The 22,567-nt window shown below is 35.1% G+C and overlaps 1 protein-coding gene across 1 annotated transcript in view; it reads left to right on the top strand.

The window, feature by feature from the left end:
* The window catches only part of Zc3h6 (zinc finger CCCH-type containing 6), a 66,901-nt gene that overhangs the window by 8,552 nt on the left and 35,782 nt on the right, over window positions 1-22,567 (top strand). Inside the window, exons 2-3 of the mRNA XM_071601816.1 lie at window positions 12,722-12,902; window positions 21,959-22,081. Of these exons, the coding sequence (XP_071457917.1) occupies window positions 12,722-12,902; window positions 21,959-22,081 (304 nt within the window). The remainder of the gene's footprint in view (window positions 1-12,721; window positions 12,903-21,958; window positions 22,082-22,567) is intronic.

Raw genomic sequence — 22,567 nt, 5'->3', positions numbered from 1 at the left:
ACCAGATTATCAAGAGTTGCCTAATTAGCAAGAGTATGGGATTAGAACAAAAGAGTCAGTTATAAATGATGGAAAGTTTAAATGGCATCAGACTCTGATACAAAGTCACATTCTCATCTCCAGAATGTACCTGTTAAGCAGTTATTTGCATCTCTTTGTCTTACAGGGCATCTCTTCTCCTGGGTAGTGCTTATGGGGGCATTGCTCACTTTGTCATTACGGTTCTCTTTCATTGTTTCCATTTCTGGTAAATACAATTCCCTGCATTGCATGTTAATATTTTAACTTTAGTTGTGGTCTTTGATTTGATCCTGTGTACCTAATTTCCTAATATCTGTTATGGCTTATCTTTTTTTTTGGTTTTATGGTTGACTTCTTGAGGACATTCTTAGTCCCAATACTTCCTGGGGGTGGTTGGGTTCTGGGAGGTATTATTGGAACGCTGATGTCAACCAGTGTAGTCACTAAATGATTTTAACAATTGTAGCAGGTTATTATTACTTTTGACAAATAATCATTTTATGTGTTTCACTTGTTTTAATGTGAGTTCTGTCTTTGTATAACTGTTTTAATACTTAAGCCTGAGTATATCATATCCACATTTTTTTTTTTGGTACCTGGCATTGAACACAGGGGCTCTTAACCACTAAGCCACATCCCCATTCCTTTTTATTTTTTATTTTGAGACAGGATCTCACTGACTTGCTGACACTGGCTTTGAACTTGTGATCCTCCTGCCTCAGCCTCTGGAGCCACTGGGATTTAGAGGCATGCATCACTGTACCTGATTCATACCCACATTCTTTTTTTTTTTTTAATACCCACATTCTTAAGCGGAAAATAAATGAACAGATCAAGTCCCAAGTAGTTTTTAAAGAGCCATAAGTTTATTATTAAAAGTATTACATAAAACTACATAATAGTCAATCACAACCTGTTCATATTGTTGGTGCAAAAATAAACCTAGGGCTGGGATTGCGGTTCAGTGGTAGAGCACTCGCCTGGCATGTGTGAGGCCCTGGGTTCAATCCTCAGCACCACATAAAAATAAATAAAAAATAAAGGTATCGTGTCTGACTACAACTAAAAAAAAATATTAAAAAAATAAAGAACCTAGATTTGGAACTCTCATGATACACAATATAGTACATATATCACAATTTATAATTCACATACTTCACTTGGTACATATAGGCAGAGCAGCTATTAATATCTTCATTTTATAGTTTAGGTAACAGACTCTGAGACTAAACAACTTGTATGAGATGACTGAGCAGCTTGATGAGAACCACAACCTCTTTGTGGCATTTCCCTACTTTTCCTACTACTTCAAAATGGTAGTTACTCTGGTATCAGATACTAGATTGGGATATTGGACACTTGTTAATGTGTCCAGTTTTTTTTTTATATTAATGAATCATAATTCATCCTAGGTTATTATAAATTGATGTCACATCACAATTTTGCCTAAATCACAGTAAAATATGCACTTTTCTAAATTAAAATAGTCAAAATTAAATTTATAAAGAATGTTAATTATCTTCACATTATATTTTTAAGAGAATGTGAAGTCAGTTAAATCTAGCTAACTTACATCTGCAAGTTCTTAGCTTAGACAACAGGAATTCTAGCGTGTACAAATTTTAGCCTTTTAAGGGAATTCATTAAAAATACATAAAGAACTAACACCTCTTTTGCTTGAGTTTTCCCTGCTTACTGGCGATTGACAATAAAATGTTGCTGGATTCCTGATGTGTGGGGGGTTGAGTTCTTTATAACCTTTGCTGTTAGACCTGTAAAGGTGATTGTGGGTTGATTTCTGCATTCTTGAAATAAATAACATTCTGTTTGAAAATTATATTTTGTATAAATACATCAAAATGGAAGTGAATAACTCATTAACATAAGAAGTACCTACATATTTGGCAGTACATATATTGTACCATATATCCCCCCCTCTTTTTTTTTAATGCCAAATGGCCAGGTGTGAAAACCAACAGATGCTGAAAGCTGAAGCTAAAGTCAGTATGCTCATCACAGAGAAAACTTTTGGCATATGTGAATAAATATGAATCGTTGTCCCAGAAGTTCTTATCATTTATTTTTGGAAATTTTGTTAGTCTCGTTTTATTTTTACTTATTTATTTTTTGTGGTACTGGAGGTTGAACCTGGCAATTCACTCAGTTATATTGAGCTATATCCCTAACCTCTTTTATTTTATTTTGTCTTGCAAAGTTACCCAGGCTGGCCTCAAACTTGAGATCCTCCTGCTTCAGCCTTCCAGTGACTGGGATTATAGGCATGTACAACCAGACCTAGCAGTCTCATTTTAAAAGTAGGAAATTATAGTACAATAACAATAATTTCTTAGTGTTGCCAATTGCTAGATTGTTCTTGTGATTGTTTTAATGCACATGATAGATATTAAATAGAAGGTCTGTTTTATTTCCAACAAAATCATTGGAAGAACCTTTTTCCTGTAACATCTTTGTGTGTGTGTGTGTGTGTGTGTGTGTGTGTGTGTGTGTGTAATATCTGGAAAGGATTATGTGATACATAACTTTCAAGGTTCTCTCCTTACAGAATTTTGAAGTGGTAAAGTTAACATTGCTTTTAATTCATCCAAAAAACGTGAAGAGTCCTGAAGTATAAGGTTTTTTGGTTTATTTGGTTTTGGGTTTTTTTTTTTAATTAATGGGATAAAATAATTTAAAGATAGTTTTTAGAAGTGTTATGAAAAGTAACATACCAGACAATTGAACAAATTAGAATTATGATAATATCTATTATTATTCATTTTTCATAAAAATTTTATAATCACTTGTTAACTAATAAAGGATATACTTCCTGAAGTCATTAGCTAACTCAATTTTACTGCACTCTTTTTATTTTCCTATTTAAAAAATTAATTTCCTTTTTACACAAAATCATTGTGACATTTTCCTTTTGCATTAATGTATATTTATGCTTCATCTAATTAATGAAATTTCAGCCTATAAAGCACACAAAGAGATTTTCATTTCAAGTTGTGCCTAAACATCGTAATTTTAAAAATGAATACTGATTGTAAATCTAAATGACATGAATTTTTCATATTTGATATAATGGTACCATATGATTAGGCAATCCCTGATTATGTGACATTCTGGCATAAGAGAAATGACTTAGACCAAGGCAGATTTGGAGAAGCTCACTTTAGCTGAATACTTGGGCCAAAGTCTAATTTGGAATATGGGAGTCTTTCAGTGTAGCTTCTGAACAGTGCATAGCATGATATGATGTACTAGAAGTGCCTGGAGGAACAGACTAACTTTGCCTACCCTGCTTCCTTTCTGCTTTTACCTGTTCTAGATATTTTTTCACTGTTATTTTCCAAAGGAAAAAATGAGAAATTACTCCATAGAATCCCTGCTGCTTGGATTTATAGCCTTTCCCATTTCCATTTTATGAAAGTACCTGCAGTCTAGTATACATGTTCTATTCAGACTTTTAGATTTCTGATAAAACGTAAGAGGAAAAGAAACTTCAGCTGAGGGTTGTCTCTAGGAACTATGCTAGGGGATTACCTAAATTGATTTTGCTTAATCCTTCAATCACTTTACGATGGTAAAGACAATTGATGAATCTCATTCTGTAGAGAAGACTGGATAGGAGAGGAGTAGGATAATTTGTCAGGTTTTTATAGGTAGTATATGATTGGGAAGTAGAATTTAAACACAATGATTTTAGAGTTTTTTAATCATCTATCTCACTTTGATTTTTTAAAAGCAGTGTTTTGCTTAACACTTCTATTTTAATTTCCAGGTTCAGGTGACCTCATTTTGCCAGAATCCTGGGTGCTCCTTAGTTGAGAGAGTTTTTTGTTTTTTGTTTGGATCTTCTTTAACTGTAGGTGGAAATTGCTATTCTGGCAACACTTAACCTCACTCTATTCTATTCTTTCTCATGGATGTTGGTGCTTAGCTTTTTTGTTTGTTTGTTTTAATTGAATTGCAAGTCCTAGAATTAATAACATAACAGTTTTTATTTCTTCCAGCATTCTTCTTTTTTGGCTTCTTCTGACTTATATGGAGGCAGATTTTACATAGTGAGCTGTTACTTAATCTGTATCAACTTTTCATCAACTTCTCTGGGACCCAGAAATGAAATAAGGAGACCCATTTTCCACTTTTGTATGATTTGATTTTTTAAAAAATTTTGGTACTTGGGATTAAACCCAAGGACACTTTACAACTGAATTACATATTCAATCCTTTTTTAATTTTTTTTATTTTGAGACAGGGTCTTGCTAAGTTGCTGAGGCTGGCCTTGAATTTGTGACCCTCCTGCTTCAGCCTCCTGAGTTGCTGGGATTACAGGTGTGCACCACTGCTCCTTGTCTCTTTTTACGTCTTTAAAAAAGTGTTTGCTAAAAGGTTTGGACTAATGTTCTTTGAGCACTTGAAAAAAAAAAGTGTTCAATAAAAAGAAAACTCTATAGCATCTTAGAAGTCCAAATCCCTTGTCAACTGGTCTACTCTGGAGGCTGCCTAATAAACCCTAATAATTCTGGAGGAATTAAAGCAATTTATGTTTATTTTATGATCCAGTGACATTAGCCTTGTCTCAGTTCCTGTGGTATGTCATGCTTTCTTCACAGAAATATCTCACAGAAGTTTCCTCTGTGTGCAGAGGTCTTTCTCCCTGTGCCCGTCACTCAGGTTAATGCCTCATTTCAGTTCATCCCTGCTTCCTCAGGGAAAGCATTCCAGACTTTTCTGACAGGTGGCTTCCCCCTGCTGCAGTGCTCTGAGGGCACCGTTTCCTCCTTCATATACTTGTATGGTTGTTAATTTTGTATTTATTTGTGTGATTCTTTGATTGCTCTTTCCCATCACTAGATTAAAAATTTTATGAGAGAAGAAACCATGTCTCTTTGTTGTTGTGTTGTATGTCATTTATCATTGTCTCCCTACTGAGAAGGTGGTGAATAAATACATGTTAAATGAAAAAAATGGCTTTTTTGTTTTATTTTTTTTAAAGCTGGAGAGGTAAAATTCTTCTATACATACAGTTTTTAGAATTGCTAGTCCAGATGTTGTAGATTTTGTCCCTGGACTAAGAACATCAGATGGTTGTATGCTTAGACAGTTTTACTTTGTTTTCTCATATTTTTTCTTCTTAATTGAATCTTGGCAGTCTGTCCTTGGCTCAAATTGGGATATGTTGTGAGCATTATCATATCAAGTATACAGTATATAGTAACTTTTCAGGTAATATTTATGAGGACTCAGAAATTTCTTTGTTATTTCAAGAAAAAAAAATGCTACTCTTGGAGTAAATGTTCTCTTTTCTTGGAGGCACTGTTGTCTTATGCCTGTCTTTCTGAAGCTCAGAGCCATATCTGTAGTTTGCATTTAAAAATTAGGGTTTCTGGGTTCACTTATCTCAGCCATAGCCTCATCTTAATTTTTAGAATTTTAACTGTGATTTATTTACATGTTTTATAGTTTCTTTAATGAAAGACTATTAATACCTTTCTAGGAATAATGCAAATGCCATCAGATCTTAAAAAAACAAAAGCCATATTAATGGTGCTTGCTGGGCAAGAAATGAATTCAGTGTGTCTCTTCATACTGGGCACTAGAAATTTTTCCCTTTGATCGTTTTTCTGCTCATGTCGTGAAAGCACAGGCATTGCTTCAAGAGATCTGAACTAGGATATGAGTATCAGGCACACCTTGGGACACACATGCTGGAAACCCTTCATCCTGTAGATACAGAACAAGGAAGTTGTGTGTTCACTGCTGTGCAGGATCTAACTGAAGGCCTTGCACTTAGCCTGACTGGATATCAGAGCCCCTTTATTTTCCTTCATTTACAAAATAAATGTAGCAAGATCCCAGCTTCTCAGCAAGACCCCCCCCTTTATATATACATATATGCATATAATATATATGTATATATAAATATATATAATAAGTTTGCTTGGATCTTGCTAAATTGCTGAGGCTGGCCTCAAACTTTTGATCCTCCTGTCTTATCCTCCTGAATCACTGGGATTACAGGCATGTGCCATGCATCTGGCTTGACAAATTTTCAAGTTATATGACCTCAATCCAGGGTCAGTATTCTTTGAGACACTCCTAGGGAAGCATGTTCTCCTGAAAGCCTTGAGAAGGAAATACATAAACTGCTCTATTATGTTGGTACAGAGAGTTAATGTAACAAGTTATTGTGTAAGTTAGGTTTTGATGAAACAAATATGAGTAAATAAATATGTTACTGATTTAAGAAATAAAGATTAGGAAGGCCACATATAGTTTAAAAAACAAAAGAGTTATTACTTGTAACAGAAGTAAGAATTCTCACTGGGCATGGTGGCACAAGCCTATAATCCCAGGAGAGGCTGAGGCAATAGAACAGCAATTTGAAAACCAGCCTCAGCAACTTAGTGAGGTCCTGAGCAACTTGGTGAGACCCTGTCTCAAAATAAAATATATAAGCCAAGTGCGGTGGCATGTGCTTGTAATCCCAGCAGCTCAGGAGGCCGAGACAGGAGAATCTTGGGTTCGAAGCCAGCCTCAGCAATGGTGAGATGCTAAGCAACTCAGTGAGACCCTGTCTCTAATAAAATACAATCCCTGGCACCAAAGTAAATAAATAAATAAAATATATAAAAAGGCAGAGAGCTGGGGATGTGGCTCAGTGGTTAAGCACCCCTGGATTCAAATCCCAGTACAAAACAAAACAAAAGGAAGAAAGAATTCTCAGTTATCTCTAGGGTAGAGATATCTTACATAAAATTAAGTGATTTTTGCAAAGGTTGTTATAGGACTGTGGAGGGTTACACCCTGTCTCAAAATGAAAAATTAAAAAAGGGCTGGGGATGTGTCTCATTGGTTAAGTGCCTCTGAGTTCAATCCCTAGTACCAAATATAGATAAATAAAAACAAAGAGCTGAGGATGTAGTTCAGTGGTAGAATGCCTTGAGTGTGATCCCTAGGACTGAAAAACAGTATGCTGTGTGTATGTATGTATGTATGTATGAATAATATTGCTCATATTTTTGTATTAAGTCTCATTCCTGAAGGAATCTATATTTGAGTTGAGATGTGAGGCTTTGACAGATTCTGAGATTGGCTTGAAGAGTAAAACCAATCAAGTAAAAATTATATTAACTGTAGATAGTCAAAAAGGTAAAATTTCTGCTAGCTATAAATATATTTCAGAGGGTGTAAGAATATAGTGGATAAAAGATAAAGTTGTAGATGCTCCTCAGATTGTTCCTGTGGTAATTTGTAAAAAGAAGCTATTTCTGAAGCTATAAAGGATAACTGAGTTAAGTAAGATAAGCCATCTAGGATGTAAATATCCAAGGTCCAGTTTGGGGATAAACATAAAATCTCAAAAATTCATGTTAAGTTGTTGTCATGGCCTCACTATGACCAGATAATGTTTTCCTTGAAGAAAAATATGTAGTTTGGAGATGTAGGCTAGGGAGGGAGTTTAGGATTTACGAGGACCATTCATTTTTTTTAAATTATTATTAGTTGTTCAAAACATTACATAGCTCTTGACATATCATATTTCATACATTTGATTCAAGTGGGTTATGAACTCCCATTTTTACCCTGTATACAGATTGCAGAATCACATTGTTTATACATCCACTTTTTTTTTTTTAAAGAGAGGGGGGAAGAGAGAGAGAGAATTTTTAAATATTTTTTTAGTTATTGGCGGACACAACATCTTTGTTTGTATGTGGTGCTGAGGATCGAACCCAGGCCGCACGCATGCCAGGCGAGCGCGCTACCGCTTGAGCCACATCCCCAGCCCCTACATCCACGTTTTTACATACTGCCATACTAGTGTCTGTTGTATTCTGCTGCCTTTTCATAAACTGCATATGTTGAGAGAAGACAGAGTAGGCATGGGAAAAGTCTTAGCTGAGCTAGTTATCCGTCAAGCATGTTGACTGATTGAACCAGTAGGATTCCGACACTTGTTACATGGACAATAGAGGCACAGCCTGCCTAGTGTCAGCTGCCCGAGTCTCTTCCCACAAGACAACACCAAACCTGAAGGAGTCAGATGATCAGCAGCATGTGTGGTGGGCACTCTGTTGTTGAGGAGCTGTTTCCATACTAAAGCTAAACACTTTTCTTAGCCTGTTTCCTTACTAAAGCTAAACACTTATCCTGCAGCTGTGGTAAATCTCAGACCTCATTGGAAGCCAGGAGTGTGGATGAGAAACTGCCTCCCAGCAGCCTCCCACAAAATAGGGAGGTGGGCGAGGTACAGCCTGGTAGTAGAATCATGCCATATCTGGAGGTCAGAGGCAGTCTGCCCAGGTTTAAGCCAGCCTGTGCTGAGCCTGACCTGTGTGACCTCTGTGGAGCTCATACAGTGCTGCAAGGCACTAGCATAAAGCCATTTTCTACCTTATCACCCTGGTGAGAGAGAAATGACAGCATAAATCAGTACAAAAGCATGGAAGAAAAGTGTCCCAAGTGGTGGTTTCAAGCATCTGGAAAGCCATGTTTTTCTGTTTTTAGGATAAGCATTTTGTTGTATTATGTTGTCTGCTTCTGGAGAAATCCTGACACAGGCACAAATTGTGGATATTGTGGTGATATGTCAGCCTGTCTCAGGAAGTTCATATTTGTAAGTAATGTCTTGTAATGGCATCCATCAGGAGTATGTGTAGTCTCTTACTGAGGCTTTTGCATTTCTTCCAGAAGACTCAGTTTCTGATCTGTAGCTTGTAAAAGGAGCCTTTAGGCAATCGTAAAGAAAAGGCAGAAACATAAGACTAAATGGTTCAGGTTAATTTATCTCAATAGCCAGCAATACCCAGAACGGTGAAAACTAGAATACCCCTGTTGAGACATATCAATTTATAAGGCTTTAGTGAGTAATTACCTTCAGAATAAGAACATGTGAATGGTGAGGATACTGACCAATTTCAGAGTCTTTTACTTATACCATTGCATATTATGGTTTTCTCTAATGTCTTCAATCTAGAATATAAGTCTAGAGAAAAAAATATTTTTTAAACTTCATTGAGATACAATTCACCCTTTAAACTATGTAATCCATTGGTTTCTAGTATATCTGGGGTTATGCAATCATTACCACTATCTAATTTTAGAGCATTTTCATCACTTCCACAAAGAAACCCAGATCTGTTGATAATCAATTCCCATTCTTCCCTCTAGTCTACCTGGCAACCTCTAATCTACTTTCTGTCTCTGTGGATTTGACTTAGAGATAAACTCTTTGAAAGGTAATTTTGTGTACTAACTGGATAGTTATTTACTGGTGTCTGGTATATGAACATGAATATGCCACTTTCCTGAAAAGAATATAATCACTCTTTTTAAAAAATATTTATTTTTTAGTTATAGGTGGACACAATGTCTTTATTTTACTTTATGTGGTGCTGAGGATCGAACCCAGTACCTCACCCATGCTAGGGGAGCACTCTACCTCTGAGCCACAAACCCCAGTTCTATAATCACTCTTATTTCCATGTTAATAAGAAGTCCCATATATATATTTGACCTGGGAACTTCTCTTTTTGATTTATTAAGTTTTTAAAAACTATCTAGGTTTAGTAAACAAAATAGTGTTGAGCTCATTCAAAATCTAGAGAATGCTAAGCATTTCTTGATTCTCTTATTCTCTTGTTTTATCTCAAGATCACAGGTTGGTATCTGACAAATTACTAGTTGCTCAATAGTAAAGAAAGCTTTATTTTATTTTGATGATGGCTGGAATTAGAATCCAACTTTCCTTCCACTAAGTCTTCTCTTTCCGTTATGTTACGCATACTTTCATATGTGCTCCAAACTTACTTTTTAAAGCATGTAGAAGCAGTTCATAGACACGTGAATCATTGTTCTTTATTTCATCTTTCTATCTAATTTTTGTATTGAAACAGAAATTCATGTTTATATCTGTTCTTGTATGAATGCTAAAATGATAAATAGGCTATGGGAGAAGATAGAAAAAAGTTTAAAACTTGTAGTGTTTTATCCTAGTAAAAAATATGAAAAGCTCATATTTCACATTGATGTAAAGTAGGTCATAAATTTGCATGTAGCATTTCAGCTTGAGTACTTGATGTTTTTAAATAGCTCTAGTCAAAATGCTAAATATGAATTTCTGATTTCTAGGTATAAGGTTGTTTTTTTTTTAAATTACTTTAAGGAGCTCAAGTTGGAGGATAGAGGTAGTAAAAGAAATGATCAACACCCATAGATATTTTTTGTCATTTATATTTAAATTTTTGTGGTATAACATAGCAAAGTGAATGATTTTTAAATGTACTACTGTATTAATATTCACAAATTATACATACTTATACATACTTATGTTGTAGTAATCACAACACAGATCAATGTACAAAATATTTCAACACCCCAGAAATCAGTACTGCTTTCTTTTTTCTTTTGTTTTGTTTGTTTTTTTTTTCTGGCCAGCTATATATCCCCAAGAGGCAGTTGTTACTCTGGCTTCTATCACTGCGATGAGTTTTGTCTGTTCTTGAAGTGCATACAAATGGACTTAGTAAAGTCTTATGTCTGGCCTTTTTCACCCATTATTTCTCTGAGACTCATCCATATTATTTTGTGTAGTTAATTTTTTACCCATATTATTTTATTATATAAATAAAGCACAATTTATATATTTATTCACCTGCTGATGGAGATTTGGGCTATTTAAAATTATTTGCTATTATTAGTAAAGCTGCTGAAACCATTCTTATAATTGTCTTTTGGTGATTATATGCACTGATTTTCTTGGGCCATAAAGTTTTAGAGTTTTATAAAAGTTCAGAACATTTTTATTAAACAGAATGCCAAGCCTGCTTCACAAGAAATTTTCAAGTCCATCTTGATTTTTTAATAGAAACTGGGAAAAATTATAACATTTACTTAAGGGTGGAATTATGTACTTGTTCTAGAATGCAAAAGTAATGGATATTATACATTCAGTCATTCAGTAAACAGAAGGGGTACCATGCTAGATGCTAGGACTGCATATGTACCCCACATTTACCAACCAATAAACAAGGCATTTGAACATAATGTGCAGAGTGCAGGGATAAGAGAAATGGAGGGTTATTAGGGGGTGCTTAGAATGGAGTATTTCACCTAAACCTGGGTGATAAGGAGGTATCTTAGCGGAAATAACATCTAAACTGTAAGCTGGGTCCTAAGTATTCTGTTAGTATTAGCCAGGTGACCAGATATGGGTGGATACTGAGATGAGCAGGGTAGTGAGTTTTTAGACAAAGTTTAAGGCTTGGGGACTTGAGGAATGGAAAGTAACTGGATAAGCAGAAACTCAGTTATAAAAAGGAGATTCAATATCCTCAGTCCAGAAAGGAACCAGTGAAGATTCTTTTTATTATACAAAACTTAAACAGATAAAGAATAGTAAAATGAATCCTCATAGACACACCCCACAGTTATCAGCTCTTGATCTGTCTTATTGAGTCTACTTATTCTATTCCCAAATTTGAGATATTATTGAAGATGTTTAGCTGAAGAGTGACATGACCAATTTTGCATTTTAGAAATTACATGTTTCAAGTAATTTTAAATTATCTTTAAAATGTACACACCATAGTTTGGGTGTTTCTCATTTGCTTCCAGTTATACAAAGACCAGCATGTACTATTTGTAGTTTGTAGCTTTTCAAACTGTAGTGTATGGAAGCATGAGTAAGTGTTAAAATTGTTTTATGTATTCATCTTCCAGTTATATCAGTTGGTTTATTTGCATTTAAAATAATAAATATTTTGTCTTCTATTAACTATAAAAATTTCATGATCAACATGAAAAGTCAGTTTCTAAGATTCAACTTCCAAAATAGCAAAGATACTAGTATTTGGAAAGTGGAATTAAATGTAAAATTTTACTGTGAATATTTTTTACAGATTTATTGTCTCTTTTAATATATGCATTAAGATTTACTGGATTATTTTTTAAGTCTTCAAGATAATTCAAAAGAGGAATTAATAATTCTTCTTTTTAGCTTGGTTTTATTACTTATTATGTATTAAATTTGCTTATTGAAGTTTACTTTGTTAAGAAATATCCATTGAATTTATTTTAAAATATCGAATTTAATTTACTTTAAAGCTATTCTGCTGCATATGGGTCACTAAGTTAAAAATACTTTCTTGTATTTAGAGTGTTTCCTCAAGTATTTTATTTTAGCTTTTTTTTTTTTTTTGCCTCTTGAAGGTATTGTAGTAGATGGTAACTATTGTAATACTTTGGGATAGTACTGTATTCATTGTTCATTCATTATTTTGGGGAGAGTCAGTGATCTTAATCTAAATTAGAGTTTGGCAGACTTTGGCTATTGGGAATGGTTCTTATATTTCTCAAGTTTTTTTTTTTTTTTTTAAAGAAGAAGATGAGGGCTGGGTATATAGCTCAGTTGGTAGAGTTACTTCCCTCTCATGCACAAGGCCCTGGGTTCAATCCAGCACCAAAAAAAAAAAAAAAAACGAAGACAGTGAATTTGCAACAGAAAATATATGGCTTGCAAATATAAAAATATTTACTCTCAGGCCCTTGATGGAACATGACTTTCAGTCCATTATCAAAATGAATATATCTTAAATTCTTGACACATGCTTTTTTTTTCTTTTGAAAATATTTCTATAAGATTTATTTTAGAACTGACATTTGAAAATTAAATTTTCATTGTCTTGTATAGAGAAGATGATGAATTAGAAGATGGTGAAATAGATGATGCAGGATTTGAAGAAACACAAGAGCATGAAGCAAAAGAGGATGAAAAACAGAAAAATGAGAAATCCTACAGAAAATCAAGAAAAAAACACAAGAAAGAAAGAGAGAAGAAGAAATCCAAAAGGAGAAAACGTGAGAAACATAAGGTTAGTTGTACACACTGTTCTTTTGACAATTTTTAATAAAATATAATATACTGAAAATTAGAAAATATAATCCATTGTCTATTTTCTTTGTAAAATATATGGATTATATATTTTTATTTAATTGAGTAACACATTTTCTAAGCATAAATATTTTATGAATTATTTTAGAGATTCAAAAAATAATCAAGGTAGTGCTCGGGTTGTGGCCAGTGGTAGAGCACTTGCCTAGCACATGTGAGGCCCTGGGTTTAATCCTAAGTACCACATTAAAAAAATAAATAAATAAAGGTTAAATTAAAAAAAAAAAAAGGTAAATCTAACCCCCGCTTAATTCAGATTAAAATATAATCTCTTCTGGATGAGTGATTGTAGGCAAGGATATTAGAAGGTTAAGAAAATAAAATTTTATGCTCTACAAATGTGGATTAGCAGCACTGGCATTGTCTGTCTGTTCATTCATTCGTTCGTGTGGATTATCCATGTGTATTATTCCGTGCTTACTGTGGAAGCCTGTTATATGCCAGGGTTAGAGTGGTGATTCAAACTGTTTGCTTTTATAGAAAAATGGTAAGGAGAAAGGTGATAAATAAATGAAAAACAACTGCCATCAAGAAAACAATAACTTGCTTGATGGAAAATAATGTGAGTTTGGACTGGGAAGAAGGGATCCTATCCTGGCAGCAGTGGTGGGGTAGTTTTAAAAACTCCCTGAATTTCCCCCATTGCAGTTAATAAAACAAAACTAAAAACTCATTGGCAAAATAAAATAACAAGTTATCCCCACAAACCTCAAAAATACAAATAGCCAAACCATACAGACAGCAATAAGACCAGTTATAGAGTCAGCAACTGTGTGAAACAGAGCAGAGAGAAGGTCAAGGAACTCCCAGGAAACAAACTGCCATCTCAAGTGGAGGGGTCCCTGCTCAACACTGGAATCTCATGGGTCTGTATGAGAGCAGCAACAGAAAAACATTCAGGGCTTTGTGATTCTAGTTCACACTTGAATATCAGGTGACGACAGAAAATTGGATGGTGCTGAAGTGGGCCTAATTAATTCCTCATACTAATCAACCAAATCCCTTTCCTAGGACAGAGCCTCACACTGAGAAGGCAACTGTTGAGAGTAGAATCTAAATTGAGTCACAAACACACCAGGGCCAAAGAAGGAAATGATGGGGAAGGAGATGGAAGAAGCATGTCTCAGAGGACACTTGATTGTGTTCTTAATACTTTGCATTGACAACAGAAGAGGCAGCCCCAAAGGCTTGACTCTAGGGAATCTTTCTTGGCTCATCCCATGCATTCTTTTACATGAGAATCAAGACAGGACTCTGGTCATATTCCAGAGAAATTGTTACAAGAAAAATGAGAGAATAATGTTCCTTTGGAAAAGAAAGAATGCCGACAAGCATACAAAACCATTTAATCCAATATTTCAGAATGTTAAAAAATTAGGAAAATAATATGAACTATGACTAAACAAAAAAATAGAATTGGAAAAAAGAATTCCTTGGCCATTCAAGCAAAACAACAACAAAACAACAACAACAATAACACAAAACCCCAAGGCCCTTATTAAAGAAAGAAAATAAGAATCTATATATAGACGTTTTTAAAAATTTGTCAATCCATTTATCTTCTGTTGGATTGACAAATTTAAATAAGGTAATAAAATGCAAGCTGGGGATTTTATATCCAGTTAGAATACTGCCCTTCAAATGTACAGTTCTCAGACAGAGTGTATGTGCAAGAACTCAGGAAATATTGTTGCCATGCAAATCTGCTAGAAAACAAATTCAGATAACCGAAATCACTTGGGGATGGGTAGGATCAGCCTACTACATGCACACAAATATTTATCTGTGAAACCAAGAATAAATGATGACTATAAAAGGGGCAGAATTTAGTGTATTAGAACATTATGACTGTAATTAGCAGCACTGGCATTGTCCATCTGTTTATTCATTTATTCATTCCTAAAGAATGTAAAGAATGGAAAAACTGAAGAATATGTAGTAATCAGTATAAAATTGTTGTCATCTTATAGTTATTAACTATAATTATCAGAATAAAAATTATAGTATTGGGCTGGGGATGTGGCTCAAGCGGTAGCACGCTCGCCTGGCATGCATGCGGCCCAGGTTCGATCCTCAGCACCACATACAAACAAAGATGTTGTGTTCGCTGAAAATTTTAAAAAATAAATATTAAAATTCTCTCTCTCTCTTTCTCTCTCTCTCTCTCTAAAAAAAAATTATAGCATTAAGTGTTCATAGCAATAAAAATGAAAAAACAAAAAGATCAGCTAAGTTCCCAAGTTGAAAAACAATAAAGGAAAATAAAACAGAAAGTACTAAAGTTACAAACAGAACTTTATGAGTTAGAATGAAAAAATAATAGGTCTTAAAAAAAGACAAAACATATGTCATTGGCCAAACTGGTCAAGAAAAAAAGGAAAAGAAAAATTAGATAAAAATAAAGTTAGATAAAAAGAGGAAATTAAAACTATAAGAAATTTATTTGTATAATTTTATGAAAATAAACCAAGATGAAATGGATAATTTTCTAGAAAAATATACCTTACAAAGTTGGTTTCAGAGAGTCAAAAAGTCTAATGGACTTTTTTGAAGAATTTAGTTCATAATCTCTCCTACTAAGAAATAAAGGGGCCAAATATTTTCAAGAAAGGATTTTTTTTCCCAAACCTTCAAAGATCCTATAATCTCTTGCCATAGGGTCTTGCCAAAAACTGCTTCAACACCCTCAGGATGATAGCTGGTTTTCCCCAGAGCCATTGAAACAAGAGTGAGAGAGAAGAAGAGAGAATACCTGAGATCAAACCTACAGTCTTTTTATAACCTAATACGAGAAGTGATATACCATTACTTTTTGACATGTTATATTTTTTTAGAACTGAGTTACTAAAACTAGCCCATAATCAAGGGGAGAGGAATTAATCCCTACTTTTTGAATGGAGGAGTATTAAAGAATTTGTGGATTATAAAACTATCACCCAAGAATAGATAAGAAAACATGAGAAAGAAGACTATGTGGGGTGATCCTAACATATTAAAGCATAACAAAGCCCTTGTTATTGAATAATTTGCCCAATATTGGTGCATGGAGAAAGATAGGCCAATGGACGAAAAAGAAAACTCAGAAATGGACCTAATACACGTGGAAATGTCATATATGACAGAGGAGCACCTCAAACTAGCATAAAAAGATGGATTTGGGGGTAGGGGATGTAGCTCGGGGTACAGCATTTGCTTAGTATGTATAAGGCCCTGGTTCAACCCCCAGCACTTTAAATAAATAGGCAGATACCTTAGATAGTCAGAGAGACAGAAAGAAAAATAATGAATTTTAAAATAAGTAATGCTGGGAGAATTAGGTAATGATATGAACATAAAAGCAGAATCAGTTCTTAACATTAGGATAAACTCCAGGTAGATCAAATATTTAAATGTTAAAAAATAGTAGTTATGTAAGTGATAGAATAAAGCATAGTTGTAGATCTTATAATACCTGGGAGTGAAGGGTGAAGAAATTTTCTTAACTATGATCCAAGGTCATAGAACATTAAGGAATAAATTAGCTTTCCTACATAAAAAATGTAAAAAAAATAAAGACTTGGTGGGGGGTACCAGGACTTCAACTCAGAGGCACTCAACTACTGAGCCACATCCCCAGCCACATTTTGTATTTAGAGACAGGGTCTCACTGTGTTGCCGAGGCTGGCTTTGAACTTGAGATCCTTCTGCTCCAGACTCCCAAGCCACTGGGATAACAGGCATGCACCACCGCACCAGGCTAAGAAGAAAGACTTTTACTGTGCCTTTTCAATTAAGAGTCTGTACTCTTTTCTGCCCCTTAGTCTAAGACCTGAGGCCCAGAAGAACCTTAAAATTTCAGGGACAAAAAGCACAAAGTCCATGTGGCGTAAAAGAGGATCCATTTCTACTGAATTCACAAATCCTACCTGTTGGTTCAAAGTATACACCACATTTTTTTTGATCTTGCATAAGAAAGCAACGACAGTTATACCACTGTTAATATAGAGAGTGCAATCTGGCAATCCATCTTGCTAGAAAATCTATAACTTTTGTTAGACGCATACTAGGAAATTGTACCAGTATGCTTTTTTTGTTTGCAGTCTAGGACTCCACTATTGGCTGCTGTGGAAGAGTATTTTTTTCTTTCCTTTGTTGGGGTTAGACAAGCTAGAAGGTTACACAAGGTTACTAGAAGGTTACACAAGGTTACTAGAAGGTCACACAAGCTCAGGGTAGGAAGGCAGAGAAGACTATCCTGATGTCAGTGCCTCTTCCTCAGGGGACACTCTTGCTAGTCCCTGGTCTCTTTACCTTTGGTCAACTTAATAAACTTCCTCCCTATAAGATTTGTTTGTTTATTTGTCTTAAATTTTCAACTAGTCTGAACTAGACAGGTAGTACATAAAAAATTGTTGGCTAATGTTATGGTAAAAACTTTGATGAAAGAAGAAGGAAAATGCATAATTCTGACTTGATTGTATTTGGTGAGATTAGGGGGACAGATTATAAACATAAAACAATTATCAGCCAGATATGGTGGTGCACACAATATAATCCCAGTAATTTGGGAGGCTGAGGCAAGTTTGAGCCTTGACAATTTAGACCCTATTTCAAAGTGAAAAATATAAAGGGCTAGAGATATAGCTCAGTGGTAGAGCACCCTTGTGTTCAATGCCCATTATCACAAAAAACAAATCAAACAATGTATAATGTGCTAACTCCCATGGCATAGAGATATAGGGAAGACATCTGGCATTGTGCTAATCGTTTGGTTCAGAACGTGCGCCTGCACACGAGCATGCACTACAATAAGAAAAGGAAGACAGTAATAAGAATTGGAGTTGATGTAAAAAAATGAGATTTCAAAGGAAGAGAAAGGAGAAAATAATTCCAATGATGAGGAAGAACTAGCCAGACCAGATTTTGCAGGAGCATTTTATATATGAAGGAACCCTCGAGAAGAGCTAGATTAAGATATGTTCTCATTGTAAAGGAGGCAGAACTTAAGGAGGTAGATAAATTTTGAGATCTTGGAAAACAAACACAGAGCTGCCTGGTATTGATGTGCTAGTCTGAGGGAAGCATTTCAGATGAGAAGGCATGTTACACAATGGGCATTTTGGGAAAGTTAATCATGCAGGGTGGACTGGATGTCTGAGAGATATAAGGCAGACAGTCCAGGAGACATTTTTTTCAGTTTGTTTGAATTTTGTACAGAATACATTTTCTTTTATCTTTTATTCCTATTTTTTTTTGGGGGGTATACTAGGAATTTAACCCAGAGTACCTTTATCACTGAGCCACACCCCCAACTCTTTTTATTTTCTTTTATTTGAGACAGGGTCTTGCTAAGTTAGTGAGGCTGGCCTCAAACTTACTATCCTCCTGCCTCAGCTTCCTCAGTTCCTGGGATTACAGGTATCCAGCTGACTATTAATCATACTATTAATATAGTATACTATATTGTGTTACAAAGTAACATGAAGGTAATTATTTAAAAATTAAATAATGACTTACTAGAGTAACCAGTATTAATTAACATTTTAGTATATTTCTTTCCAGTTATTTTTCTGTTTCCTTGATATTGGAAATAATACTGTTTATTTTATATTTGCATTTTACTTAATATCATAAGGCAAACATTTTGTTACAGTATTATAAAATTTTCCAAAATATCTTCATCAATTGCTGTGTGCTATACTTCCTTCAGTAAGTATATTTTGTTAGATGGAAGTTTGTGGTAAATCTTCAAAGACAGGTAAGATTGTCCAAAGAGGCACAGAAAATACCAAAGCAAAAAAGTGTGAAAAGGGTGGTCTGTTTAGAGGAAGTCATTTAAGTGCTTAAATTCTTTCTGTTACTATTTGAATACTTTCGGAGTCATTGTGTGGCTTGCATGTTAGTCCTTGAATTGTATGTCATTTGTCCTCCTTACTCATCATGAGGTGACATGATGTTAAGAGTTCTGTATACAGAGCAATAGTAACAAAAACAGCATGGTACTGGTACCAAAACAGGCGGGTGGACCAATGGTACAGAATAGAGGACACAGAAACCAATCCACAAAACTACAACTATCTTATATTTGATAAAGGGGCTAAAAGCATGCAATGGAGGAAGGATAGCATCTTTTAACAAATGGTGCTGGGAAAACTGGAAATCCATATGCAACAAAATGAAACTGAATCCCTTTCTCTCGCCATGCACAAAAGTTAATTCAAAATGGATCAAGGAGCTTGATATCAAATCAGAGACACGCCGTCTGATAGAAGAAAAAGTTGGCTACGATCTACATACTGTGGGGTCGGGCTCCAAATTCCTCAATAGGACACCCATAGCACAAAAGTTAATAACTAGAATCAACAAATGGGACTTACTCAAACTAAAAAGTTTTTTCTCAGCAAAAGAAACAATAAGAGAGGTAAATAGAGAGCCTACATCCTGGGAACAAATCTTTACTCCTCACACTTCAGATAGAGCCCTAATATCCAGAGTATACAAAGAACTCAAAAAATTAGACAATAAGAGAACAAACAACCCAATCAACAAATGGGCCAAGGACCTGAACAGACACTTCTCAGAGGAGGACATACAATCAATCAACAAGTACATGAAAAAATGCTCACCATCTCTAGCAGTCAGAGAAATGCAAATCAAAACCACCCTAAGATACCATCTCACTCCAGTTAGATTGGCAGCCATTATGAAGTCCAACAACAACAAGTGCTGGCGAGGATGTGGGGAAAAGGGTACACTTGTACATTGCTGGTGGGACTGCAAATTGGTGCAGCCAATTTGGAAAGCAGTATGGAGATTTCTTGGAAAGCTGGGAATCGAGCCACCATTTGACCCAGCTATTCCCCTTCTCGGTCTATTCCCTAAAGACCTAAAAAGAGCATGCTACAGGGACACTGCTACAGCGATGTTCATAGCAGCTCAATTCACAATAGCAAGACTGTGGAACCAACCTAGATGCCCTTCAATAGATGAATGGATAAAAAAAATGTGGCATTTATACACAATGGAGTATTACTCTGCATTAAAAAATGACAAAATCATAGAATTTACAGGGAAATGGATGGCATTAGAGCAGATTATGCTAAGTGAAGCTAGCCAATCCCTAAAAAACAAATGCCAAATATCTTCTTTGATATAAGGAGAGTAACTAAGAACAGAGTAGGGTCGAAGAGCATGAGAAGAAGATTAACATTGAACAGGGATGAGAGGTGGGAGGGAAAGGGAGAGAGAAGGGAAATTGCATGGAAATGGAAGGAGACCCTCAGAGTTATACAAAAGTACATACAAGAGGAAGTGAGGGGAAAGGGGAAAATAATACAAGGGGGACAAATGAATGTCAGTAGAGGGGGCAGAGAGAGAAGAGGGGAAGGGAGGGGAGGGGGGATAGTAGAGGATAGGAAAGGCAGCAGAACACAACAGACACTAGTATGGCAATATGCAAATCAATGGATGTGTAACTGATGTGATTCTGCAATCTGTATATGGGGTAAAAATGGGAGCTCATAACCCACTTGAATCAAAGTGTGAAATATGATATATCAAGAACTATGTAATGTTTTGAACAACCAACAATAAAAAATAAAAAAAAAAAAAAAGAGTTCTGTAGAGCCAGGTGTGGTGGCGCACACCTGTAATCCCAGCGGCTCAGGAGGCTGAGATAGGAGGATCTTGAGTTCAAAACCGGCCTCAGCAATAGCAAGGGGCTAAGCAACTCAGTGAGACCCTGTGTCTAAATAAAATATAAAATAGGGCTGGAGATGTGGCTCGATGGTGGAGTGCCCCTGAATTCAATCCCCAGTACCAAAAAAAAAAAAGAGTTCTGTAGAAAAAAAAATAATTTAGACCTTAAACTTTAGTACTTACCAACTAAATATATAGAAAGAAATAATTCACCTGTGTTTTATAGGTAAAATCATAAAAGTTAAAGCAGTAGTTTCAAATACTTAAACGAATAACTAAAACAATATTCTCACCACAAAAAAGGAGGGTTAGGGACTAGGCATATAGCAGCTCAATTGCAGAACTTGTGCCAAGCCTAGGGCATGTGCCAAGCCCTAGGTTGGATTCCCAGCACTCTTACCAAAAGGAGGTATAAAAGGAAACACAAAAATTCTCAAAAAAGTACACCATATCACCTATCAAGTCAACAAAGAGAAAACTAAAGTGAGTGAAGAAAGTAGATTGTTTTCTCTAAAAGAATATTTAAGAATGGAAAGGAGCAAAATAGATCTTCCTCTGTAAGAGCATCAGAGATTAATTCACTTACAAAGAATGTCATTGCTTTTGTACTATACCCACATGCTGAGAATGCAGGAATGAGGACATACATGCTTAGTGTCTTCACACTGTAAACTTTGAGAACTTTTTAAGAGGGTACTCAACTTGCAAAGGTAAGTATTTTGACCAGATGTAAGAGAGTTGGTGACTCTTTTGGAAATTGCATTCAGACTTGAAAACTATTTTTCCATCATAATCAATTGTTGCTTTCATTTCACTTTTGGTTAATTTTACGGGCTAGGTTTATTTCATATATGTGATTTGCATTGTTTTGATATCTTCATTTTAGTGTACTCACACAATAGAATAAGAACCGTAAAGGCATTTTACATAGAAATAAATTAATGCATTTCCTACTTGTGTTCTGTGACCCCTTTTGGTTATGAGGAACCGGTTTTACTTCCTTTAAGATTAGCTTAAGTATAAGATAATTTTAGAGCCCAAATGACTTCTGTTTGAAGTCCTTGGGCCAAAGGGATGATGAAAAAAATACTTTTATAAACAGAGGAAGAAATACTTTTCCCCAGAAAATCTCAGAGAAGTTGGGGTGCTGGTGGCCTGTGGAAAAGACTTTTCAGTTATACTTAAGAGTCTACCAGAACACTATGACCTACTTGTTGGCACATCTGGCTAAAGCTTATATGTTAATTATTAAATTTTCTTCTTTTTGCAAATGTAACACATTTTTTTCCTTCCCTTCAGCATAATTCCCCATCTAGTGATGATAGTTCAGACTACAGTCTTGATTCAGATGTGGAACATACAGAAAGTTCTCACAAAAAAAGAACTGGTTTCTACAGGGATTATGACATTCCATTTTCTCAGGTATTGCCTTTTTTATTGTGATAAAACATAGATGACCTAAAATATACCATTTTAATCATTTTAAGTGTAAAATTTAGTGGTGTTCAGTATAATTCACAATGTTGTCTAATAATCATCACCACTATCCATCTGCAGAACTTTTTGATCATCCTAAGTGGAAATTCTATACCCATTAACCAATTCCCCCTTGCTTCCAGCCCCTGATAACCACTATTTTAACTGTATGGATTTACCTTATATATATATGAAATCTTACAGTATTTAACCATTTCTGCCTGGCTTTATTCATTTAGCATATTTTCAAGGTCCATCCATGTTTTAGCATGTATCAAAATTTCATTCTTTTTAAAGGCAAATAATATTGTGTGTATATAACATTTGGTTTATCCATTGATCCATCAATGGACAATTGTTTTCATCTTTTGGCTATTGTGAGTCATTGCTGCTTATGAATTTGTAGGTAGAAATTCCCTTCAGACTTTCAGT

The sequence above is a fragment of the Marmota flaviventris genome, chromosome 14 (genome assembly GCF_047511675.1).
Source record: "Marmota flaviventris isolate mMarFla1 chromosome 14, mMarFla1.hap1, whole genome shotgun sequence".
NCBI classification, from domain to species: Eukaryota; Metazoa; Chordata; class Mammalia; order Rodentia; family Sciuridae; genus Marmota; species Marmota flaviventris.
Note: the sequence above shows the minus strand (reverse complement) of the source record. Positions and strands in the feature narration are given on the sequence as shown.